The 27,159-nt window shown below is 36.9% G+C and overlaps 1 protein-coding gene across 1 annotated transcript in view; it reads left to right on the forward strand.

The window, feature by feature from the left end:
• Positions 1-27,159, forward strand: part of MEI4 (meiotic double-stranded break formation protein 4) — an 80,443-nt gene that overhangs the window by 15,402 nt on the left and 37,882 nt on the right. Inside the window, exons 3-4 of the mRNA XM_037392970.1 lie at positions 8,090-8,649; positions 21,228-21,359. Of these exons, the coding sequence (XP_037248867.1) occupies positions 8,090-8,649; positions 21,228-21,359 (692 nt within the window). The remainder of the gene's footprint in view (positions 1-8,089; positions 8,650-21,227; positions 21,360-27,159) is intronic.

Here is a 27,159-nt window from a genome sequence, read left to right on the forward strand (position 1 = left end):
TTAGGGAATATGAGCCAGAGGCAAAAAGAATTTTGTATCTCCTGCTTCACTCCTTGTGAACTTGGTGGGTTTCTTGAGGCATTTAGTTCTAAATGTGGAAAAAGGGAGAAGTTTCTTTTGTAGATTAGTATGAATAAAGACACTTTAGTCTCTGTCATGGTTTACCCTCAGCCAGTAACTAAGTACCATGCAGCTGCTTGCCCCCCATCCCCCCTGCGTTGAATAAATAAAATAAAGTAACAATAATAATAACAACAATTACAGTAATAACAAGTATAATAATAAAAATCATAATGAAAAGGAGGGAGAAGAGAAGAGGAATAAAATCAAAGGGAGGGGAGAAAAGAAAACAAGTGATGCACAATACCACTGCTTGCCACTCACTGACTGATGCCTGGCCAGCCCCAGCCAACTCCCCCCAGTTTATATGCTTAGCATATTGTTCTACAGTATGGAATATCCCTTTGGTTAGTTCAGGTCAGCTGTCCTGGCTTTATCCCCTCCTGGTTTCTTGTGTCCCTCCAGCCTTCTTGTTGGCAAGGCCTGAGAAACTGAAAAGTTTAACGTTATAAACTTAGTATAAACGTTACCTAGAAAGAACTAAAAACATCAGTGTGCTATCAACAGTGTTCTCACACCGAATCCAAACCACAGCACTGCACCAGCTACTAAGAAGAAAATTAACTCTGTCCCAGCTGAAACCAGGACACCCTCCTTTCTTCTTGCTGGAAGCTCCGACTTGCTGCAAAAGCAGAAGCATACAGAATTGGAACCAACTAGCTCATCAGCTGAAGTAAAAATGATTGTAAGTGGTACACAGCTCCAGTTTACTGGCAGCCTTGTTTTGGGCCACACAATTCAGCTACCTCTTACCTTTGTACTTCACTGTAAGTCATGGCTTGGGTGTTTCTTGCTCAACAGGGAGAGGTACAAACTCTAGGTTAACTGCCCCAAAACTGGGCAGAAACTGAGCTTAAAGCCCCAGCATTTCCTTGGTAGGCAGAGAAGGGATCAGATAAGTCCTGGTGATGAAAGCAGGAAGAGTAATAGCCAGTCAAAGTCTTTTCGGAATAATTTGATTTCAGACCTCTGAAAGGGCAAAACTCTCCTCCATGATTTCAATAACCTAACTTGTGATGTTTCCTCGGCTGGCTTACATTAAAAGGAGCAGTGGCAGAACATAATTGTAAGCTCATTTTCAAAGAGCAATCTATCAGATGAATTCAGAAAGATCAGACCGAAACATAAACAGATTTCTCAGTGAATGTTTTGTGCAGCCTCATAAAGGATTCTTCCTCGTTAGTGGAGGGAGCAGCAGTCCAAATCAGACTGAATAATTATGATAAAAACATATTAGTCTATTAGGAGAAATTACTTCCCTCCCCAGAAAGAACATGAAATGATGTGAAATGTTTACAGCTCCCCTGAATAGCACTTAGCAAAGATTTTAGTTCCTATGGCACAGTAGCAAGGTAGAAGAATATAGGCTAGAACTTCCAAGTTATCATGGTGTATTTATCTGGAAGCTATTTATTCAGCTCAATGTGTTTGAATGAGCTGCTGTTACAGATTGCTGTGTACAGATTTCCTCCCCCCCCCCCCCCCCCCCCCCCCCCCCCCCCATCCCTGGTATTTGTCAGGAAGCAAGGAATGCAAAAGAATGACAGTTGCAGTGCAATTGTCAGCCTCTGAGGGGTAGGTATCTTTTTGGCTTCTTTCTTTTTCTAGTTTCCTTTTTCCAAGGTGAGAAGATTCTCCACTGGGCAGCAGTCAACACTTAGTTTGATGTTGCTGGGAAACAGATCTGATTATTTTTGTCTGGTGCTTAGGGATGTGATGTTTCTGCATAAAGAGATTCTTTTTCCTTCCCCCTGCCCGCCTCATCTCCAATTATACACACACACACACACACACACAAGGTGGCTTTCTGTCCATACAGATCCATAAGGACAGCCCCATCTAAGTATCATCTCAGCATTTTCTCTAAGGCGTGATGGTGTCAGACAGTACTTCAAAAATGTACTGTCCTTTGACATCTTAAGTATGCTAGTATACTCCATGCTTCTACCAGTGGTACTAGTGCAGGTAGACAGCATTGCAAGTAACGTCTCACAACCTAAAAAGTATTTTATTTTTCTAGGAGGGAAGTGAGGAATTGAGAACAGATACATGAGATGACAAAAATGGAGTTAAAATGTGTTTAGCACAGATTTATGGGAATATGGCTCTTGGAATATGATGATGAGATAAATCTGTTCTCTGTAATCGTAGCGACACAATGGGGAACTTTATGAAAGCTGAGGCCTTTTCAAGATAATTAAATAAGTTAATTTGCAATCTGGAAAAAGCACCAGCTGGAGTGTAATGATTCACTGAAATCTCACAGTACTGCTCCTTCCATGGATAACAGGTCTGTTTTGGTTGTGGAGACCTTCTCCCTTTGAAAGCAGATGCTGTCTCTCTTATCAGATGGCATTGCTACAGCTGTTCTAAGCACATACTTGGGGCAAAGGGACTTCAGAAGCCTCCTTTTCTTTCCAGGTTTCTGTATAAGGAGCCCATTCAGAGGCAAAACCAACCCAATTGTCCCAGTAAGGGAAAGGTTTTGTTGTTATTTTCTAAATTCCATGTATAGGTTAAGTTCCTGATAAGACGCATACTGATTTTTAAGAATAAGTTTCATAAAAGCAAGTAGGATTCATGATTTAGTGTAGATTAATTTCCTTTCTTCTGGGTAACAGAACGATAATGTTGGGGAAAACTGAATGTGTATGGGAAAAACAGGTTAAGTGTGGCCATGGCAATTAGTATCCTCTTGCCTATAAGTCTACAGTGGGGAGCTAAGCATCAGTCAAATTTTTCTCTGGAAATACAGAATCACAGAATGGTTAAACTTGGAAGGGACCACTGGATGGCATCTTTTCCAACCCCCTTGTCAAGCAGGGCCACCTAGAGCCAGTTGTGCAGGACCATGTCCAGGCAACTTCTGAGTATCTCTAAGAATGGAGATTCCACCACCTTTTTGGGCAACCTTAACCTAACTCAAACTTATTGAGTTCCTCAAGCAGATTTCTGTTTGTGGGCTTCTGGATATATAAACAAAAAAGCCAAATATTTTTACCATGTTATATTCAAAAAAATAGATGTTTTTAGGAATGCACACCCTAGCTGATTTCTTAGGGAGTCTTCCTCATTTCAACCTTCAGCTCATTACAGTTGCACCCGGATCATTGCTGTCTGCATTGGCTGATACTTGTCTCTTAGCAAAGCTCAGTTTGTTGGACAATGTAAAGTGTTTTTAATAAAAATAGTACTTCTAGTTCAGTACTACCACTTTGGACAGGTAGTCTTCATAGGTAACATTAATTCACTTAATATTGTGAAATATGCCGTATCTAGCTTAGGACTCAAGTTTCAGTCATCTCATTGAGGTGGTCAATACTGTAAAGCATGTGTTAGGTCTTTGGTCGTGAAAGCTGTTTGATGAGCATTAACTGATCCAAATCTGTGTGTTTGTCACCTGATAATTCATCCTTCCATATCTGTACTGCAAGTATTCTTTATTTGACTGGAACAACAAAAGAATTGTCCTGTCTACAGAAATCCCCTAAAAATGAATGTGTATATCTCCCAAATCTTTCTCAGTTTTTACTGATTTCTAAACATTTAGATGCTTTATGTAAGCAAATTCCCTAATAAATTGAAGTATATGCTTCTAAGCCTTCCGAGAAGCATTTAAATCCTGGCATTGAACGATTAATTTGATAATTTTAGATACTCAGTCCTGTGTTCATTTCTGTGAAGTTATTCCTAAATGTGACAAAATATGTCAGCATGAAATACCTTAGCTTTAAACAGAAGAGCTTTCTCTTCCAAGCTGGTTATAAAAAAAACATGGAAATGCAGAAGCAAAGAGTGGGATATGCAGCTTCTAAAATTTCTCCATTTTGAGAATCCTGGAAGCTTTTTATTTTCTTTTCATTATTTCAAAACGTTCAAATTTATGAACATTGTGCTTTGACATATAGAGAAGTTTGGCTTCGTTCCAGATCAGGACAACAATGGTGTGCTAAACACGTAGGAGTTCATGAGGGAGGAGAGCGCTGTTTTTTCTCAACCAGCCAGCTTGGTTAGTAGTGAAAACAGTAGAACAGAGATATGCTTGATGCAGAAAGGGTAAAGAAAACAGTTAGTGTGTGTAAGGAGGTTTTTTTAAAGAAGGAATAAACTTAATTCATCATTCATGGAAAGTGCACTTGCAACAAACTAATCAATGAAGATTAAATGAAGAATAACTGAGTCCTAAAAAATTCAGAAGTGGAGAAGTGAACACAACAGGAAAAATATGAATTATTTCACATATGTTTTTATTTCCTTTTAGAATTTATTGACTGAACACCTACTTGGAAAGCAGAATGCAGTATTAGTGAAGAGGTTTCTAATGTTGTCTCCTTTGTAATTGTCTTTCTTTTAGAAGTGGAACTGAGCCTATCCATTGTAACTGAGTTTTAAGAGAACTTTAAATGTCTGTCATCGTTGGTGTTGATTTTCAAGTGATAATCCATGCATGTGGTCACAAAATGAGAAAATATAAACAATACCTAATGCTTGAAATGGAAATAATATTTTCTTTGCAGAATTCAAATCTTCATTTTGTTTCTTATATCTGCCACCTTCAAGCCCATTTTCTGTTCTGCAATCCCTGTTGATGGTGTAACTGCAGCTATATTAAGTTTTTCAAAAGTCATGAAGGCCATCTTATGATTCCACAGCAATTTCATCATTGAACTGGGACCCCTTCCTCAGGTTTGAACTACATAGAACATATGGGCCTCCTCGTTCAAACATTGTCCGATCTGTGGCAGCCAGTAGTGCAGGTGTCTGAGAAAGTATCTTCCACCACCCCTGGATGCTGCCACATGGGTATTGCAGATGCTGCCTCTCTTACTCTGCATTGGGTAGAGAACCCCTGTCTCTTCACAGCCCCAGGAATCCTTGTGACCATACTGCTGGCAGCAGGCACTTGGGAGGCAAAACGTGTTTTCCTGTCCTGATGAAGCAACCGGCTCTTCCTCCTCCCTTTGTTGTCCCTGAACTGAGTCTTGGTGTATTAAGGTGACTATTCAGAAGTGACAGAATTCATTTGGGACACGGGGTGGACTTTGGTGTTTGTGAGACCTCTGCTTCCTTAGGACTAGCTGAGAACTCCACACTCTAATCATAAGACTGATTGGCATCTTGCTCCGCCGATAAAAGCCTCTGTGTTCTGTGGTCCCACAGTTATATGTGCATTTGAGTTCTTACGCTTCATGGAAGTGCCTACAAACTTTGCTCACATACTGTCACCGTGTGCAAATCACTCCTCCCTTGAACCACTGCTGGTTTTCAGGCCAGACACTTTCTGCAGTGGTGGGTATGTGTAGGGGGATGTCGGTTCTCAGCCTTTGCACTCCAAGGCTCTTCTTGTGACCATATCTTGCTTTGTCTGGGGACCATTCAGTTCTGATTTTCAGCTTAGTATCTTAATGTAGTAAGGAGCTACAGTCCTAAATAGGAATTAAGAGTTTAAATATTTTCTAAATCTGATGTGACATATTTAAGGAGGCTTTAAAATTGCTTATAACCAAATATTTCATTACCTACATAAAGGCATTGTAAAATTTTGTGGTTAATGTATCATGCACACTAAATTTTCCTATTTCTTGTTCCAGTGTATTTGTAGTCAAATGTTCTTGAAATTACTGTTTGAAAATTATTGTTAGTGTGAGGCAGGCATAATGCTGTTCCCTTTCTTTTTTTTTTTTGTACTTGATAACCACATGGTGTGAACATCAAGACTGCTTTCTCATTTAAATAGTAGGTAAGTACAAAGTGATTAGTTTACCTTCTTTAAAAAAATAAATGATAAGCACTTTCTAGACATTTTGAGGGAAATAATGAGTATTTCCTGGTGGGTCATTTATTTCTTCTTTTAAAAAGACAACTTCCACCTCCCCCCAGATAACTAGAACATACAATTGAGTGAACATTTTTAAAGCATCTTGTATTATTCATTGAACTGGAAATGTGCTGCTAGTAGAGACTTACAGGGTTTTCTGGAAGCTCATCATGGGACAGGAGGTGGGGTCTCAATGAGTAGGAACCTAAGCATAAATGAAACATTGTCTCCTGCTGGTAGGAGTGTTTCATTGAATATGCTACTTGTATTTGGGGATGGTTAAGTTTGGCTCCTACAGATGTTTCTGTATTATTCTTCCCTTCCCTTCCCTTTTTCTTGTCTTTCCTTCTCCTTTCTTTCAGCTCTGCTTTTTTTTATTTTTTTTATTTTTTTATTCTCCCCTTCAACAAGATGATTGGCAAACATACATGTTTTCTGGCATTCGTTCTTGCTTTGCTTCTTTGACTCCTGGCATTAGACCCTCATGAGCAATTCTCATGTTGCCCCATGGATTTAAGAACAGGAACAAAATACCCACATAGTGAAACTCACAGTAGATGGATTCCCTAGAAGGGCTTATCTTCCTTAAACAGCACCAACACCAGCATTCAGGTTATTTTTTCTTTTGGAATTTCTTGCTCAAAAGCCTAGGGAGAGAAGACATGAAAGATTGATGCCTTTTTTTGTTAGTCAGACCACGGGAAGTGCATTTTGCCTCTTTGCTTGCTTTCCAAGTTTAGGTATGCAGGGCATTTGGGTACAGTGTTAATATAAAAAAAAATCCTAGGCTGGCCTTAAAAGCTCTGCTTTCCGTACCTCCTGGAAATGTCGGTTGATTTCCCTACAGTTAGCCTTTCATTTTGAGTCAGCTGTTACCAGTCCTGTTCAATTTTGAGTATGTCTGAATGTTAAAGGTACAGAACTCAACAATAACAAACATGTTACTAGTTTTAATGTCAGTAGTAGTACCTTCATTGGATGATCTTGTATGTTCTCAGAGACTGAAGTAACAGGATTCAGTTTGAAACTATATTTAATGACATCTGTATAAACTTTTTTGAGTAATGTTTAGTTAGTGTACAGAATACTGTAGATTGCTGCCTAGTGATGTTTTCTGTGTTAAAAAGGCCTTTTTTTTTAAAAAAAAAAAACAACTTGCCGTGAAATATAACATTTATTTCCATCAGGCCAAATCATCTATAAAAACTTCCAAAACATTAATTTAAGAATACAGACACAGAGGGCTATGGTATTGCTTTGGATCCTTGTGGAAAATATGAACAGTATGTGCAAATCTCTTAAGAGTGAGAGGAGAGGCAGTTTGTGGCGGTGCCCCAGTAAGCAGGGCACAGCCAGGAGTTGGTCAGATGGGGTTCTAGCCTTGCCTCATGGCACCAAGATGTTTACATGTGTTGATCTTGCATTTCACTGCTCTAATGTCTCTTGCTTAATTGTAATCTTTTGGCATAAGTAGCATGTAGCACAGAGGGAGTCTGTCACCTAGGACTGAATTTATGCTCAGAGGCACTGGTTTAAATGTATCTAATCTGTAAGATAGGATGAAGGAGATTCTACAATGGTGTATGACAATAATCTAATACTGTGAATGCAGTGCATACTTTGTATAATGTAGTTTGTGTGTCATTGAAGAAGATGGTGTGAGCTAAGTGGTGGCTGGAGACGTTTTTTATTCTGAATGTTATTCTTTGTTAAATAATAAAAAGCTTAAGTGTAATGTTCTGTTCAACTTTGACTCTGTTAGGATTCCTTACCTGACCTGTGAAGAAAGTGTAAGGAGTAAAGATGAGCTTAATAGATACAATTATAGTAGCAGAGCTTCACTGTCAAATCAGTCTGAGTTCTTGAGAATAAAAGTAGTGAAAACGTTTGGGGGACTAGAAATTTACATTCATTTCCATGCATGAAACACCTTGTTCACAAATATACACTACCTCCTGAAAGTTTTTACTTTAATTTAAAAATGTCATTTTCTACAGCTAAATTCTAGTCATGGGAAGTTCTTGGGGAGCAAATATATGTATGTATTACATACATTTTCCATGGAAGCAAAAGGAGAAAGGATATATGATGCTTTGCATAAGAATGTCTTTAAATATTACACAAATATTAACTTTCACATTTGTGTTTCAGGAAAACCAAACACCTCTGCTGAAACTCTTCTGGATCAGGAATATATAAACTCTATGAGTTACCCAAGCCAGCTAGAAGACTCTGGATGTGATGTCTGTAATGACTATGCATTTGATTCTTTAGGTATAGCTTCTGATTTTCACCAATCTGAGCATAATGTCAACACTTCTAAACATTGGTTGGAAGGAGTTCCCCCCGTGGGTCTTTGCTGTATTAGCACGGAGGAATCTCTGACTGCTCCAGTGCAGTTTTTGCAACATCTGCTTGAAATAAGAAAGCTGTCAGAAGGAAGAATTCTTCAAGCAGACTTCAAAGAGCTTGAGAATGATTCTTTCACCGTATGTGATTCAGTGTCTCGGTTGCTTGATGGACTGATTGTTTTTTATAACAGTCCTAAACTTCCAGTTTCAAATTTTATTACTGAAGCAGTTAGTGTTTTGATCAGTTTAATAACTGATACTAAATTATCTAATCATGTTTTGAAGAAGTGTTTCAAGAAGCTGGAAGAATTTAAGAAAAATCTAATTCAGATTATTTTAAGAAACAGCAGTGTCAATAGGGTAAGTTTAAAATATCTTCCATCTTTGTCACCCTATTTCAGTGTACTGTAATATTCTTCTGGTTTTATGCACTTTTAAATATTAGTTTGTCTTACTGTATTTTGAGGAGTACTTCTCAGAGGTCTTTGTGATTGTTCCTTTTTGTGATATGAACAATAAATGCTCTAAAGCATTTGAAAAAGTTATTGCTTATGCGTGCAAAATCTTCTAGTCTGTTCCTGAGTATTTAACAGTAAACAGTTAAAAAGGCAGATATGCCTCTGTTTTGGTTAGAGAGCATTCAGAAGGAAGTCTTCATACACTGAAGCTTTTCCAGGACTAAAGCTTTGTGTCCTTAATACCAGGGTGCTTTGTAGTTGTGTCACCATGGTGTGATACTTAGCTTTTAATTAGAGGTGTCCCTGGCCGGTGTTTTGAAAGAATGTGAACATCCATACCTTTTGTGTGGTGTCAGGAATAGTCATGCAGGTGTGACTCCTTTTATTTTTTTTGTGTGATTACAGGATACAGAACAAAGAAAACTTGAGCAGGCATTCATTAAGTATTTCTTCATAGTTGATGATATTCAGTGTTTCCACCTATACCCCTCCTCTACCCGAATGGGAAATTAATAAATAATTAAAATAATGATAATTGTAGGAGAGCAACCAAGAGGTTATCCACAGAGGGATTACTTGTTGATTGGAAGAATCTGGTGAAGCTTAAGTGAGAGGTGTCAAATTTTAAATGAGAAGTAATATCCTCATAGATCAAGGGTGTTTCAGTCTGCAAAGTGTTTTTATAAATCATTCAGGAAGGGTGGAGTATGTCCACATAATTTGTAAGTAGCATCTTTTCTCTGAATAACTTCTCTGGAACAGATGGCTTTTTATAAGATGTTTTATATCTTGTTCCACCAAAATATTGCCTTAACAGTCGTTCCTACCAGCAGCCATTACTTCAATCAAACAGATTCAAAGAGTTTAAAAATTGTATAAACCAATTATTAAGGGATAATCGTGGTAATTTCCAGATTTCTAGGGGAAAAAGGGAACATGTGTGTAGTTGCAATGTTTATAAAGATTTATTGAAAAATCCTTTTTAGAGGTTTGGTTTTCTTTAAACTGAATTGAATATGGAAATAAATATATAGTATTAAGAATTGGTAGTGGAAATTGTGTAGTGAATTCTTCATGTGCTGCATACCAGATATCTCCCGGGGACACTTTATGCTTCAGTTTTAATCATCACTGTTTAGTCAAGTAGTGATTGAAATATCAAGGTTATAGGTTTAAAATAAAATTGCCATTAATTACAAGGCTGTCATGTGGAAAGAGTGGCAAACTGTATGAATTTTGGTTCGAGGAGGATGCTTAAATGCCTCCAGTATAAAAACATTCAGAATGTTGTTGTATCTAACCTAACTAACCATCAAAAAGCACATGTACAGACAGCCACCAATGCGGCTGTATAATTTGACACAACTTTTCCTTTTGCCGTCCTCACTATAAAACTGTCAGGAGCTGTCCAGGAGGACAAAGTGCTGAGAGAAACACCTTCAAAAAGTGAACAAAGAGAGAAATGGCTGTGGATTACACTTAATGCCTCATCTTCAAAACCAATTCCAGCATTTTGCAGAGCAAATTAAATAACTTAAAAATCCTTTGAGAACTGGAAAAGAGGTAATTATCTCTATGTTAGACTTAAAGGAAGAAAAACAGCAACAGAATTTCTTGCTGTAACTGTTGAGTCCTATTGTTTCAGATGTTTATAATTATGAAGCCCTGGAAGCTGTAAGAACCAGCAGGCACTTCTCAGAGCTTTTCTGCCTGGATTCTGTTGCCTGAAGCTGTGCATTTTGGATAGAATGTTTGGCCTGAAACTCCAAATTGACATTAGTATTGAAAGGGGGAAAAAATAACTATCATTTAAGATATGAGAGGTAAAATAAAAGGAAATATTACTTAAAATGTAAAAACTTTTAAATTGAAGAACTACAAATAAAAGTAGCCTCTTGAATTTCCTTTTTTAATTCTTCTCCTGTCCTTCCATATTTGGAGAACAGCTCAGAAGTCTGCACAGCTGTCAGACTTCTGGAAGTATCTAGAAGGATCCTCAAGTCATGGCTGCTAAGGGTGAAGCATGAATGCTCTGAAGATAAATCATCTGATCAAAGGCCTACTTCTGCACCTTCTACTGGCATGGTCATGCATCCCTGTATGGCCGCCACAGAAAAGCTTGTGAAGATCCTGTGTCTAATGCCAGTACAGATGAGTTGTTGCTCTTGTGCTGCAAAATCTTTGATAGTAACTGCTATCATGGAGCAAGCACTTTGTTACCAGTTTTTGAGCCCTCAGCACTGAGACTCTTGGAGGTTTGTATGGGGGTGTTGCTGTTGGTGCACTGCCTTTCAACGTGCAAATTGTTCATTCACGTTGAGTCACTCCACTGTCAGCAGAACCACTGTCCTATTTATGCAGGTTCTTTGCAAATCCTGCTTTCAAGCAGACAGAAGCATATAATGAGAAAACTCAGTGAGCATTTGTGTATTCAGTTTGTGGAGCAACTGGCCCTATTTTTCAAATGGACGGTTCTCTGCTACCTCACAAAATGTGGGAAAACATTTCCCATAGAAAACTTCTGTACGAGCTATGGTATGCAATTACAACTCCAGTGGAGTAGAAACTTTGTCTCTTCTTTAGAAAGGAAGCACAGGACCATTTTTTTCCCCTTAATCTACCCATTTGGGATTTGACAACAGCTATCTCCATCCACATCCACAGGGACATAATGAACGTGCATCTGTCCTGCTCCTAGATGATTCACTTACTCACTGGCATGGAGACGTGCCTGTTCTGTTGAGGTTTGTTTCTGTTGTCCAGAGTGTGTTGGAACAAGGGTTCATTTATCCTGTATCAGAAAAATGTAACAGTCAAGAGGCACTGGGGATTCCCAGCTCCCAGTATTGTTCAGAATAGCATGTGTGTTTTATGTTTCGGGTGAAGGTTTTGCACAGCTCATTGCAGTATGTCTAATTCGTCAATGATGTGCCAGAAGATTGTGGCCTTCACCCTGGGTTCTGTGCAAAGATCTGTGTCTGTTTCTTGGGCATCTTGTTTTAAGGAGTTAAAACACTAAAATAGAAGACAATGGTACATTGCCTTCAAGGTTCTGGAGTAAAGTTGAGCGGTCTAAGGCTCTCAGAAGAGGCTGCTTTCTGGTGCCTTGTTGCTGTTCAGCAAATACCTCATCCATCTGCCTCACCTGATGACAGTCTCTTTCAAAAAAGACCCAGAAGGAAATGGGATGTGTTTCATTGAACTGTAGTGGCTTGGTTCTTCTCATGTTATGTTTAAAGCATACAGTTTAAAACTGACTTCTGTCAGGAGTCATGAATTACCCGCTCCATTCAAACAAAGCAAAAAAAAAATTATAAAAATTTTGTGCTATTTCCTTCCTTTTTTTTGACCCTTGTCCCCTTTGGAAATTGGCTACCCTACCTTTAAGAGTATTTGATTTGAAGTTATTTTGCATTAGCTGTATCTGAATTGATACTGAGACATGAACATATTCTCTAGGAACTTTTCTTATCCTGTTCAGGACTTACTGCCTATTCTCATTTTTCTCTCTCTTATCTTCCATCTAAAAGTTTTTATGTAGAATTTTGCAGATGCTCATATATTGGTGTGTTTAGCAGAAAAGCAAATGCAAGAATTCTGGGTAGTGGTTTAATGCCTTTACTGGATGTTTGCCTGAGAAAGGTTTCACAATTTTTCATGAAAATAACAAGTTGAAATGTAGGGTAGTGAAAAGCAGAAAGATAGAAGTGTTTTAATCCCATTGGCAGTTACATAATGAAATGTATGGAAGTGTGCTTGTGCAGTTGAAAAAAGTACACATCAATCAGAACCACGGTTTTGAATCTTTTCTTATCTAGAATACAATTTGTATGATTCATTAATGACTGAAATTGCCTTGAAGAGAGTAATCATAAATTTACTCTGATGGTTTTAATACATGCAACAGTATGTATTTAATACATGCTCTAACTAGTTGTGAGCAACAATAGATTCCCCTGGCTGTGTATATTTTGCAGTATCTTTTGTCAGCAACTGCCAGAACAGCACTTAACTCATCAGTTTACAAGAATCTTTTCTGCTCAGGCACAAATGAGATTTAAAAATAGTTATTCATGTCTCCAGTGGTGGGCTTCAGTTTTCCTAAATTAATTGAGTCCCAAGGGCAATATCATGGCTTCTGAGACATGGTACATTTTCATTGGCCAAAGAATTTTGCTTATGTAGTGGAAGAGCAGTTTGTTAGTATGAATGTTAAAATGTGTTACCAGGGTTTTATGGTCTAGTAAGAGTCAATGTTTGAATCTTCTGATTGTTGAATTAAATTTTCTCAGCAATCTGTTGTCCTATCTAGAGAGCTGTTTAATTCAAATGGTAATCAAAATCCATTGTCCTGTAGAACATTACAGTCTAAAGCGATCACCAAACTGAGTGACTCTCATTTACTTCTGTAAAGTGTATCATAGGAGTAACTAGACAGGAATGAATGAAAGAAAATTTTGTCTGCTTCAGACTTTTGTCCACCTTCCCTCCTCAGCTGATATACATCATGCACTAAAATGACAATTATTGAAGAGTTACAGGATTGTTAGTGGGATATTTTTTTTACCATTATAGCAAAAAAGTTTTATTCATGGTTTTCAACCTGCCTGTATTGCTGTTGTCAGGGCCTTTTCTTTTCCTAATATGAAATACTGTCATTGCCTGTTTTTATCCAATTAACTAGTATTCCAGGTATTACAGATTTTTTCCACTAGGAGGAGAAAAAAAAATGGATGGAATAGGCCGTTGCTCTTCTCTTGATTTACAAATTAAATATATGGGGGCCCTTAATGCAAGAATATAGGAAGTTCTCGTTTTTGATGAATATGGTAGGAAATATATATCAAAAGCTGTTCCTCTGCCCCCAGTCTATCTCCAGTGAATGCCTTCTGTCAAAGGTCTCTTGACTTTCTGTAGCACTGCATTAGTGATGTTGTTTTGCTGCTTTGGCATCTCTGTGATATTTGCAGCTGAGACCATGTGAAGCAGCAACATCAGAGCCCATCTCTCAGTCCTTCACTTATGCCTGTGTAAAAACGTTTTAGTTCTATCTAGGCCTTGTTTTCTGTTGTTCCAGATCTGTTATTGAACCAGAGGACCTAGAATTGTTCTGCTTCTTTGGTGTCTGGGTACCATAGTAGCTGGTTATTCAAAAGGATGATGCGACCACCTTCGTTCTATCACATTGTTACTTATCCCAGCATTTTAATACCATACTTATCCCAGCGTTTTAATACCATTCTGGTCACTTCCAGGTGGGTCTAGGTCTAGGGCCATTCCTGCTGGAAGGATTGTCTTTTACTTCATGGAAGAGTTCAGTTTGTTGCTTTTAACTGAATGGTGCTTTTTAATATATATTTTTTATTTATTTTTTTGTCCTTGGGGGAAAATTATCTCCTACATCCTCTAGTTTGCCTAAATAGGATGTGTTTGTGTTACGGTGGTAGGATAGCAAGGATAAGTAAGCTCTGTAGAGCCAGTTAGCTACAGCTGGTTGCAAAGACAGCTGAGTATTCCTTGCCTAACTTTTTAGTGCTCAACTGCTGCAGTGAAATCTCTACAACCCCAAACAAGGTACCTCTGTTCTTCCCAAGTATGTATTCCAGTTATATGGCACCTTTAAGTGGCATTCCAAGTAGCTCATACATTGTGGGTAGAGGGAAGAAGAGTGAAGGACTGGGAAATAATTGAAATCCATTTTCATTTACAGGTACTGTAAGTCTTAAAGCCTTACATAAGACATTGATTTACATTGCTGAATTTCTTTAAGGATGACCAGCTTATTCTTTAATTTAAAAACTTAAAAGCTAAAGAATACCTGTTTTCTGTAATTTATCCAGTGACTTTTTCTAAGCAGTCTTCAGATTAAAAATTTGAATCCATAACTCTTCTGCTCTGAGTGAGCTCACACTTGTTGCTTAGTGTCTTCTGCATCCATTAACATGGATTGCAACTCAGCATCAGCAGGCAGATAGGCATTTCTTCACTCCTCTGGGCTTCTGATGAGGACTATTTGAGAAGGAGAAATCAAGAGTAATATAAATTTTAATCTCTCCAGCAGGGGAGACTTTCTATCTAGAGCTGCTTCTTCATAATCAATGGAATATTTACAGTAGGTATTAAAAAGGGCAGCAGTAATATCTGAGTTGTCTTCAGTGGCAGCTGTTGTGAATGCTGTTTGTTTGACTTGGATTGATACTGTCTTCCTGTTGGCAAAATTTACTGGATCCAGCCTCTTGGGTGAATTAGGTATTTAAATGCCTAATTCATGAATCTCAAGAAGATGCAGACATTCTTGATCTCTGCCATGGTAGCATTCTTTAAAGTAGAGTTACTGGTGAAAACTCTGATGCCAGCAGGATCCCAAGTGTCTTCAGTAGTTAGATGAATTTCTTTATACGTTAGTTTCTTGTGCTTAGTCTTCAAATGAACTGATGACTTGGGTGTTTGCATGCCCTCATGAAAGTGTTGCCTTTTCTGTAAAGGTGATTGGGGTGAGGTGACACGAGCAAAGTATTGGGTTTTAGTGTATGGAAATGGATATTACCATTAGAGGTAACTTAAACATGACAGTGATTTGCAGCCCTGAATTCCTCTAAGGGCATCCAGGTTGTGTTTTAGCTTTGGATTGGGGGTTTTTGGTTGGTGGTTTGCCTATTGTTGTTGTTTTTTTAAAAAAACACTGAAACTCACAACGGGGTCTGTTATATGTATTTTGTCCCATCAATTAGATGTCACTGTTTGAATGAAAGGTGCTCAAAAAGGGAAAGACAAGTCTTTACCTTATGAAACTGAAAGAAAAAAGTGAAATAAGTTTAGAATCAAAGACTTAGAGATTATATTATTGTAACCATGGAATTTCTAATATAGCATGCTCTATGTTTGAAAGTGAAGGTTAAGAGGAAGTTACCTTAGTAGCAGTTTATCTCACTAATGTACAAAGCTTTATAACAATGTATAAAGAAAGGAAAAATGAAAGATTTAGAGATAAATTATATGAAGTTCATCATGACTTTACCAGAGGTAAATCATGGCAGAGCAACATAAGATCATTCTTTGTAAAATAAACCATATTTGCAGATGGGAGATTTGGTAGCTTTTATCTATCTGGTGTTCAATAAAGCATTAGTTATGGAACTTATACTAGAAAAATATTAATGAAACAGAAAAATATGTTCTTTAATGCTTTAATGTTTTGTAATTGCATAGGAAAACAGGTGGAGAAGCAGCAGCAAGTTGCGCTTTGTGCTTAGTGTTTATACTTCACAAGAAAAGGAGGTGAAAGGTTTGCATATGTCAGTCAATCAGAGGATGTACTACTTAAGGGTAGTCCAGTCTCTGCTGGTGTGCTGGATCTGATCTGAGTCTGTTCTCCTTACTTCAGCAGTAACAGCCTTCCCTTGTGCAGAGAAGGAGAGAGTAAACACCCAGGAAATAGTCCTGGAAATTTGCTTCTGCCAGAGGGCTTAGTGGTGTGGAGAAGCAGTAAGGGACAGGGGGAGTAGGAAGGTGGCTGTAAGTGCATATCTCTTTCACAGCAGTTTCTGTGGTATCTCATCTCTCCTCCTTGTTGCTGTGGCAGCAGCAGCTGATTTGGCTTGGTTTAGCCTGTGGACAGGAGCAAGCAGATTCACTGATCATTGCATGTGTCACTAGGGAGCTGGTATTGAGTTGGATAAAAGCATATATGGAGCCAGAGGGACCCCGCTGATCAGTGAATGAAGGAGTGACTTTTAGGCAGCCATGAAGAAATAAACCTAAGAAAGATATTTTCAATCCATTAGCAGAAAAAAATTGCACCTTCACACTCCCTGACGCTCTGACATACAAGTTTCATGGTCAGCAAATATGACTGAGAAGACTTCATGTAGTACACTTCCTTGGAGGTCTTCCCTCCTCACTCAACAAATTCAACAAAGCTGTACTTAAGCCAGTACAGGTTGCATGTTTCTTTCAGTAAGTACTATAATATCTACTGCTAGCATTTCTGGCTTTTACAGCATCATTCACCAAAGTGTTCTGGTTTTCAGAATATTTAGTAGGCTGACTGCATGTGATTTCTTTCTCCATCTCCATTCTCTGCATGGCTTGCAGGTGTCATATTACAATAATTCTTTCCCAGATACTACAATATCTTCATTCAATTTTCATTGGTTTTTTGGCTTTTGTCTTTTCTTAAAGAAACCAACCCAAAATTAAAAAAATGTTCATCTCTTTTGCATTTTAGCTTGTTTTTTGTAAACACTTTTGGTGCATGCAGTCAAGCATGTTGCAAACAGACCTGCCTCTATTGTATGTCACACAGTTTGTCAGAATGTTTTTCAGTTAAAGCTCTACAAAAAGTTCTGAAAAGGCAGCCTGCAGCAGTGAAGCTAACTGATGGTCCTAGCAGAGACCATCAGGTTTAGAAGAGTGGAGAGAAGCATGAACAAGGTTATGAAGGCATAATGGCAGAATAAGGGCTTGAGATGAGGCTTGCAGAGCAAAGATTTGGGATACTATGTATGGAATTCCAAGACTTGAAGACAGGCGAAATAGTGCAGCGTAAACAGGAGGAGAGATAAATGACAGCCATCAAATTAACAAAGGAAGCAACATGAGCGAACAGGGGTATTAATGCTCTCTGTATAAAACTGAAACTTTTCAAGTGACATTGATTGGAAGTCAGGTTGGACTAAATGGGCAAAGGGCAAGGGTGATGTGAATTCAAAGGCAAAAATACTGTTTTGTTTTTAACACCTCATGATTTGAGGGTGCCTGTAATAATTTTTTGCTTTAGTCCTGTATTCCCAAATATGCCAGTCACTTGGGGAGGAGAGCTGTTGCTTGGCATGAAGCTGTAAACTAGTGAAACAGAAACTAAAGTGCAGTTTTCATAGTTGCAGGGTGTAGTGAATTGTGCAACTCCTGAAGGAGTTAATCTCACAAGTTTTGGATAACTGTTATTAAGGAAAAGTCTAACATATTCTGATAAATGAATTCAAAACAAATAATTTGTGAGTAAGGATTTTTATCCTAGTTTCCTGGGAAAATAAGAGTCACAGGAATGTGCTGGTTATTTTGCTTGTCAGTCTTTTCCTCTACTAGTAACTTTTGAAATGGATAGCCAGTTCGAAATCATTTGCAAAGAAGTGGAAAGTCAAAAATACCTTCCAATAGGCTTCAAAATCAGTGGCTGGGTGGAGGAAAGGCCATATTAGTATGTGTGAGGCAATAGAACATTTCAACAATCTACGCATCCTTCCCAGCTACTGGCACAGCATTGCTCTGTCTTATGCTGCATCCCAAGGAACATGGGATGAGAGCAAGAAACTGGGCTGTGGGAGGAGGGTTAGGGACAGATGATGCAGCTCCTGAACAGTGAACCAGTGAACCAGGCTGCATTATTTTCTTGTTTCTGACTGTCTGATTTTTGCAATCTAATTTTCTGACTGCTTTTACCTGAGAATCCCTGAGGAGTATAGATTTTATTTCATCTGTACCCTTAAGGTAGCCCAAGGGATTAAAAGATTTCTGTTCCTTTTTTAATGCTTGATAGATCTGTGAGATGAACATATGCTTTTATCTTTAGGGAAACTGCACACTATTTGACCTATTATCAGTTTGAATGTTTCCAGAGTTTAATTAGCAATACGTGAGCATTGCTCTGAAACAATTCTGTGTGCAATTTATGGATTTATTGCTTATATGCTAGAAATTTGTTCTGTACACATTTAATGCGTACAGTCTGTGAGTGTTATTTTAACCTTAGATCTTCGTTGTCTCCTTGTTTTCTTAAAATATACTGAGGTCCACCAAAATACAATATTAAATCCATACTCTTTAATAAATCAGTTAACAGATGGGATTTTTCAGTGGCATCCACACCCATATCTCAAGTAACCTAAGTACCGTCATTAAAAAATCCCTATTTACTTTCCTTAGTAGAGGGAATTTAAAGATCAGGCTTTAAATTTGAAAATCCATGTTATCTAGTCCTATGAAATTCCAGCTAGAAAATGGTAACTCATGCCAAACCAGGAAGGATTCAGAAATTTTGTGACAGATCCTATTTTGATTAAATCTCAGCTGCTAGCATTAATAATACTAATAAAAAAATTCATTGTTTCGCTATCTAAGAATCTTGTAAGCAAATTGAACAGACTTTAAAAAAGAACAACCATAATTATGTTTGTGTATAAATATACACATTTAGTGTGTTCTTTGGAAGAGATAGCATTGAAAAACTACTCAGGGTTGTCTCGTTTGCTTGCTTGCCAAGGGCAAATTAGCAAGTATACTCAATGTCGCTTTCTGAAAATATAGAACTATAAAATATGTATCTATCCTTAATTTATAAAAAGAAGTAAAAATGAATGGGGACTTCAATGAAAAATGTGCTATTTTTTAGCATTGATTAAAACCTGAGTAATGATTTGAAGCAGTTGTACCCTTTTGGAACATGGGTGCTGTCAAGGAAGCGCTATCCAGGTGTTGCAAACTTTGTTTCTGTCATAGTTTTAGTAGATACTGTGGAAGATCTTTCAAAACTGTAAATGTCTAGATTATTTTTAGGAAGAGGAGTCATTATTTTCTTTGGAAGGGTGTACATTTCTATTTTATGGAAGTCTGATTTTAATTCATAGATCCTCAAAGCACATATAGTTTCATTCATTGCATTATCCTTTCCTGTGATTTTAAAGGTTCAGAAACCTATTTTTATCTCATCTTCATTCGTGTTTTATCTTCATAGACTCTTTAGTATATACATTTATGAATTATTTCAATCTCACAGATTTTCAAAGCTAAATATGTACAATTTTTGAGTTCTTTCTAAATGAGGAGTTTACTTTTTATTTCTTCAGGTTTGATTCTGAACATAAGACTTTTTTTGTCTTTTATAGTTTTCTTTTTATATTCATTTTGGGATTATGTGCTGAAGTGAGATGACGAACGGCAAAGGTTTATTAAAGTTTGATTATTATGACTGTGAGTAAGAGATTGTCTCATACTGGCCAGATGATAACCAGCCTGATCAAACTCCTGAGTGTAAGAGGCTGGTAAATAGGCGTTACATCAACTGGCAAAGCAGTTTGACCATCTGATCAGGCAGAGAAGCAGTAACTGTAAATAGGAAGCTATGTAATTAATGGTTTTTACAGCAAAAGTTTTCAGTCCACCTCATTGTCTGTTTACCAAGCCCAAAATTTTGTCAGTAACAATTTTACAGGAGACAGTGTTGAAAACCATGGTAAAGTCAAGGTAAATGACACTCTCTGCTTTCCCCTCATCCACTCAGATGGTCATTTCACTGTAGAAGGCCATCACATTGGTTAGGTATGGTTTACCCTAAATAAATCCATGCTGACCACTACTGGATCGCCTTCCTGCTTTTTGTGTGTTCAGAAATGATTTCCAGGAGGATTCGTCCAAACTTGTAAATTTTTTTTTTATTCATATACGTGTATGTGTGTGTGTGTGTATGCATGTGAGCTGGCTAGAGGAATAAACTAGTTTGTTCTTAGGCTGTGGTGGTCTGGTTTTGAGTGGTTAAGGCACCTTAGTTATTCTTAGATATACAAATTTGGGTCAGGAGTATTATTCTGTCAGTGAAAAATACTCATTTTCAAAGAGTTACTGAATATTAATGTTGTAGACATAAATTTATATAAAATCATAAATTATAGTCGTATTTAATGTGTATTTTTCTATTGAAATAACTTCAATATATTTATATATAGAAATGAAAATTTCTTCAGGTAGTATTTAATGAAATAATGTCTTTAATTTGTAGAGGAGTATGTTTCATTACATAATAGTTATACATTTCCATTTCAGGGAACAAAGAAAACAGGTGGGTTTTTTTTAATAGGAAAGACTGTGGAAAAAAATTACTAATATAATTCTCATGTAAGTTTACATGACTTCTCCCATGGTTCAAGAGAAATTCCTTGGTTACAGCTTGTTAAACAATGATATGGAAGTGAATCGTTTGAATTTGAAAGTATAGCATATCTTCTATCAGTTAGCATTTAATCAAGTTTATTCCAGATAACTCTATTGACAGAAAACTCCAGTATAGCTCTTAGCTTGCTCGTGTTTGTGTTTCAAAGAATTTATTTGTTCATTTGTCTACCCGTGACAAACAATTACTGTATGTACAGGGCAGTCACCACTTTCTGTGACAGCAGGTGGGCATGATGACAGCTAACACTGACAAGCTGCCTCCAGGGGAATTCACACTTTTGAAGGAGTTTGTTCATGTCAGTTTCCTGTAGTGTTAATCTTTTGAGAAAGGAATGTTCCTAGGTAATGGACATGGGTTTCTCATAGATCTGTAATGTATGTAATTAAAAGAGTTTTAAACTCCAGAATTTAGAATTTTACTTTTTTCTTGAAGATTTTAATATGTCTATCCCGTTTCTATTTAAGGTAATTGTTTGGAGTAAAAAAGATGGAGACTTATTTTGAGAGATTGAATTTACTGTTATTTCTCTTTAGTTTCAGGCACTGCATGCTGTATCACACACACTGGTTTTGCTAGGAAGGAACAACATACTAAGAAGTGCTTTAATATCCCTTCTACTAGCAGAAGTACATCAGTTTGCTGAGCAGCTGTTGCAAGCTCACCAGGTACTGTCATCTTCTCTTTTGGAGAAGGGCCGAAGAGTGGTGCTGGGGAGTGTTTTGTTTGTATCTGTTTCATAAAAGGTAGTAAATGGATCTTATTGCTTATTTTTAGCATTATTAAATCTCATCTGTTTAACAGAATTAGTCATGCCTCCTTTCAGCAGAGTTTTTGCCAGTGGCAACGCAGAACTCTACAGTGCTCAACACTGATGAAAAGCTTACATTGAGTATTGCACTTTGCCGAGTTACTGCAGGACTACTTAACCTTGCCATACTGTAATTATTTTAAGTATTGCTTTTGTATTCAGTGCATAAAATTTATTTCTAAAAATTTCTAGTTTGAACTCCTCTTTGGCTTTACTGTATGTTGGAAAGAATCATGTATTTGATTTTACGGTCATAATAAGTGTGATTACAAAGCTGTATAACTTGCAGTTGAGAAAATGGAACTAAATTAGTATCCTGTGATTTTTAACCATAAAAGAATCTCTTTAAATACAGAATTGATTTTGATTTTTTTCTAATGGCAAATAATTTAATACTGGCAGTATAGTTTATTTATAGAAAGATAGTAGAGGATTTGATTCATATATAAATATAGAGAAGTTAGTAATTTAATCCCTGAACAATTCTTATACCATGGATAGTATAATAAATTGCTTAAATGGCAGTCTCACTAGCTTGGCTTGATACACCTAGTTGATGGTACAGCAGTTTTTCTTCTTTTTTTTCCTCTGGGAGCTATCACTCTACTTGATTTCCCCCGCCCCTTAAAGAAATTGAAACCTTCAATTATACTTCCTTGAGCAATTGAAGAAATTTGTACCTAGCACTGAAGGGAAGGCCCCTGAGTGGGACACAATTTCTGGGGGGACAGAAATTTGTACTCATTTATTGAAAAGAAAAAAAAAAAAAAGAGAGATGTTTTCGATCTTGTACATCTATTCTGTTTCTTCATACTTGGTATATATGGACTGACATTTGGGACAGTAAAATGCATTTGTTACTTGAGCTTTTCAGCTTCAGGACCAAATCCCTTTTCAGGTTAAGTCTTTGCTCCCTGCAGCCCTCCAACTCATTTTAATCACCTTGCATTTGTGCTTACTGCAAATCTTAGCCATTATCAGTCCACAGTACTGATTTTCAGATTTTCTACTACCAAGAGACACTTAATAAGGTTCCCTTTCACCTTTTTTTTTTTTTTGAAACAGCCCCTTTTCTTCACTCAGAGAAATAATTTAATTCTCTTATATTCAATAATTTAGACCTATCTTTATGGAACAAGAGTTCCCTGCTCTGTTTCTGCTTTCTCCAGCTAAGTTATCCACGTGCCTTCTGCTACTGAGATGTAGTAGATCTTCCCTTTTTCTTTTTTGTAACTGATACAGTTATTTATTAATTTATATCTTCCTCATCCAACCTTATAAGCGTTTGTTGGAAGATTAATGCATCTTGAGCAACCAACCACAAACTGTGGTCTGGAATAAGACTTTGATACAATCTTACTAAAGCTTATGGGGCTTTCTTCTGAGTCCTTTTAAAACACTTTGCATTTAAGTGACCACCAGAAGAATAAATGAGCTTCAGACACTTAGGAGGATACTCCAGTGATTAATTTTACAGTAACAAAGTAGTCCTGAAAGGTTCACCACCCAAGACAGTGTTGGACTTTTTCTGGTTATAGCGGACAGTTCAAGTGGCTGAATTTGAAGCTGCAGGATCTGTGGGTCTATCTGTAGCTGACACTTTGTAGAACTATAAGATTTTGAAAAGCTGTAGTTCATGTGGGAAAAGTAACTGAATTTCTGTTTTGCTTAGCTTGCTGTGAAGTCAGTGTTTTTAAAGTTTGTGCATTCTTCCATTTGGTCCAAATAGGTGTCTTGCGTTCATTCACAAACCCTTATACATTCTGTATGTGATAATTATTTCTGGAAATACTGCTTATCAAAAACCTTATTGCAACAGGACACTAAACAATACAATATCAGTTTGAAATATACCAAATGACAGCTTTAAAAATAATTCTTCATAAATACTTAAATTAGAATTTGCAGAACGATAATACTTTATATAATCAAACTTCATTAGCTGACAAGTATCCTAATTGTGTTTTGTTACTTAAGCAAAACTGCTGTTAATTATAAAGTGTTTCATGCCTTCTGCCTAAGACAATCAAATTAGGGACTCTGGAATGTAGTTATGATGAGAGGTGTGCAAATACCTATTTTCATTCTGTTTTGTTGTTTGTTTCTTGTTGTGGGCAGATAGGAGAAATAAAGATCATCTAGGCATGTATTCAGGTTAGCTTGCAATTAACTTTTGAGCATTTGGTGAAAAATAGAAATTGAAAATTTAGCTTATTCATCCAAGCAAATTTCTATGTTTTATTTTTGTATAATATTTTTTTTTACATTGAAGGTGTTTTCCCACATTGACTTGACTGAAAACAAAACTGTGTTGAATTTTTCTAAATTAATTATCTAGATATCCCAACATTTTTAATTTCCTCATTAAGACTTGAGCTAAGCTACAGATAGTTTATAAAATGTTTTCATTCTAGATTATGCAATTTTATATTCAGTCTTTTCTTCAACAGGAAGTATGCTCAGGTAAGGTTACATATTGTGGATATGTCCTTTGATAAATATTGAACTTTTTTTACTTTAAAATTCTGACTTATTTTAGTGAGTTTGTATCTGTGTCCTCTTGAAACAAGCTTATCTCTTTAAGACCCACAGGTTTGAAGAGCTATATATGCCCCTAGCTTTACAAATTAAGAAAATAGGTTGATTGTAGGAGAGTGTATCTCATGAACTACACCAGAAAAGTACAGATTACTTTGCATATTTTGATATCGTTCCCCAGTTGGCTAAATACCTTTACTATTGGAATATGATAAATTATTGTGAAATATATGAATAATAGATTTTTTTCAATATTTTGGACTAATATTCCCACATGTTAATACAGAAAATAAAAGTAACTAAGGTGCCTGTAAAATAGTATAGTTATCCTGATTTTTTCACCCAGTTAAGATTAATTTTATGGTAGTAAACTCTCAAGCACGTTATTAGTTTGCTTTAATTCATTTAAGTACTTCATCATGTGCTTAAGGTGAAGCTCATACTTCAGCGCGTTGCTGACACCAGGACACTGACTTCCAGGGAAAAGTATAATAATGTAAACTCAGTTGGATCCCTTAATTTTTACTGATGTTGGATGTGTACTTTTAATTTTTATGAGGAACCTTTCATGCTTCATAAATACATTTTATAAGAATACAGTAACTGAAACTTATCTTACTATGGAGTAGAAATCTTCTGATCCCCAATCGGATTCCTATTGCAAAGGAGATACAATTTTAAATACTAAGATTTCAGAATGGTACTGGGGTTGTTGGATTATTTTTCAAATATTGAGCCCCTTACCATGATAGCAGATCTTCCTTTATGATAATTGTTTCAAAGACAGATGACCAGAAATGGAAAGCGCATATTGGTTCAGTGCCCATTTCTAACCCCCAGGTGTTAATTCCAAGAACTCTGAAAGATTAAAAACCAGAAAATAGATTTGAAAAAAGAAGAGGGAAGACAGACCGCGAAGTTTTGGAAAGCACTATTATTCAGTAATTGCTGATACATAGCTTGTCTAGCATTGTATTTTTATAACACACTATTTTCTGCACACTATTTTTCCGTTTTTAAAACTTTAAAACATTTCTGTGACAAAAGCTGTACACTGGATAATTGGTGGGTTTTTTTTTAAATCAAAACGCCAAGTTATATGTAATTCTTAATGTTATATGTAAGCATTAAGTCCAAATCCACATGTGTGTCCTAACTCTTCTCCTGAAATGAATGGTGCAGTTAGACTTAGACACAGGATAAGGTGGGATTCATCCTATTTAATTTAGATGTATATAGTAGACACTGCTGTCTGCTTCTCATAGAAGTCCACCAAGCAGCTAAGGTTAACTAAAAAATTCGCCAATGTGAAGACAGTCACACGAGGCTCTGTTGAATGTTACATAGGTTCTGGAGATTTGGGCTCATTACAACAGAATAGCTTTGATTCAAACAAGCCAAAGGAGTTAGACATATGGTGGGATTTGTCTCACTTCAGATTTCTGTGGTGTTTCCATCAGATTTGCTTATTTTAATTTTTCTTTATAGCCAAGGGAGGAAAAGAGGCATTTCTTTTCTAGCCTATTTTGAATGTACATAATTATAGTAATTGGCCGTTGTTTGCTTCTCTCTTCTGACTATGAGGAAGGAAACTTAGGTTGATCAGTTGAAATGTAAATATTTATGTTGTAGACATCTAAAGTTAAGGGAGGAAAGTTCTATCATATCTCTCTGAAGATCTCTTTTGGATGATCTGGACGAGAGCTGTTAAGCCAGGAAAGGCCTGATCCTACAGAACGGTTGTAACAGTTGTGCAAAGCTTACTTCTGTCTGAACACAGACAGACTTATGTAAGTAACCTTATTAGATGTTTGTAATAAGTTATATTTGTTAAGATAATTAATAAGTTAACTTAATTCCCAGGTATTCAAATTTAAGCGTACACGTTACTGGAAGAGTTTGGTGGTGAACTAGGATGCAGGATACGTGTGTTGGAGCTTCTTGTGACATGCTTTCAGCTATGGTGTGTCTGACGCATATGCCTTTAAACAGGCAGCTCTGTTAAACTAACAGTCTATGCAGGCAATGTAATTAGGAAGAAGAAGATCAAGGAGGAGCATGGATGTGGTATGATTTTGACCATTTTCTGAGATTTTTGTTGCCATTCAGCACTGTGTAGCGAACAGTCATGTCACTGAAATGTCAAACTACATGGCAACACTTCTATGTGGAAGCAAATGAAGGGCTGAAATATTCCTGGGGCTGGAGAGCTGTTTTTTTTCTAGCAGGCCTGCAAGTTAGAGACATTGCAAATTTCAAGATGGACTAGCTTAGCTGGTAATCAGTCCATCAGGGAAAACGGAGTTTGCCTGGAGCTGTGTTCAGATAGATAACAGAAAGATTTAAAGTGCTAAGAACTGAGCTATTGATGTCAAGGCTTGTCTTCATGAGTCTTCCTCCATGCAGCCATTCTGTATCCAGTGGATGCTCTGGGCAGGTATGGCAGCCACAACATACTTTATTCCAAATGCAAGTGTGTCCAATGTGATGTAGAGAATTCTTCAGATAAGCTGCTTTCCAAGAAGTCTACTTCATTTATGCAGTATGTCTAATCTCCTCAGCCATAAGTTTGAATATGTTGTAATAGAGCTTTTTCATGCATTAGAAAGAAAAAAAGCTACAGTATTTTTCCCAAATGTGGTAGGAAATGGATAAAATCATTAATTAGAAAAAAATAGCTGAAAATATTATGCAACTAGGTAAGATAAATGCACAACAGTCCATTGTTGTTCAAAGTACTAAAATGGCTATCCGGCATATTTGGGTTTTTGTAGTTTCTACTGCTGACTTTTACAAACGCATCAGATTACTAATACTTCACCCAGGTAAAAGAAAAGAGATTGATGCTATGTAGACCTTGTGAAAATAATTAAATGTGCATTTGGACATGCATTCATCATTTTAAAGATGTAATTTCTTTCCTTATTATACTGATAAGCAGAGATTGTAACATATTTCAAATTGTGAATGGGTAGAGATGCTGCAAAATAGTGCTCTGGGTAAACGTAGGATTTTTTTTTATTCCATGTGACTGCTGATGCTACTGGTAGCAAACGAAGTAATGGCTGGATAGAATAATCAGTGGATCTGCATTTTGTCTCATAGATAATGTACTTGGT

This window comes from Falco rusticolus, chromosome 6 (genome assembly GCF_015220075.1).
Source record: "Falco rusticolus isolate bFalRus1 chromosome 6, bFalRus1.pri, whole genome shotgun sequence".
NCBI classification, from domain to species: domain Eukaryota; kingdom Metazoa; phylum Chordata; class Aves; order Falconiformes; family Falconidae; genus Falco; species Falco rusticolus.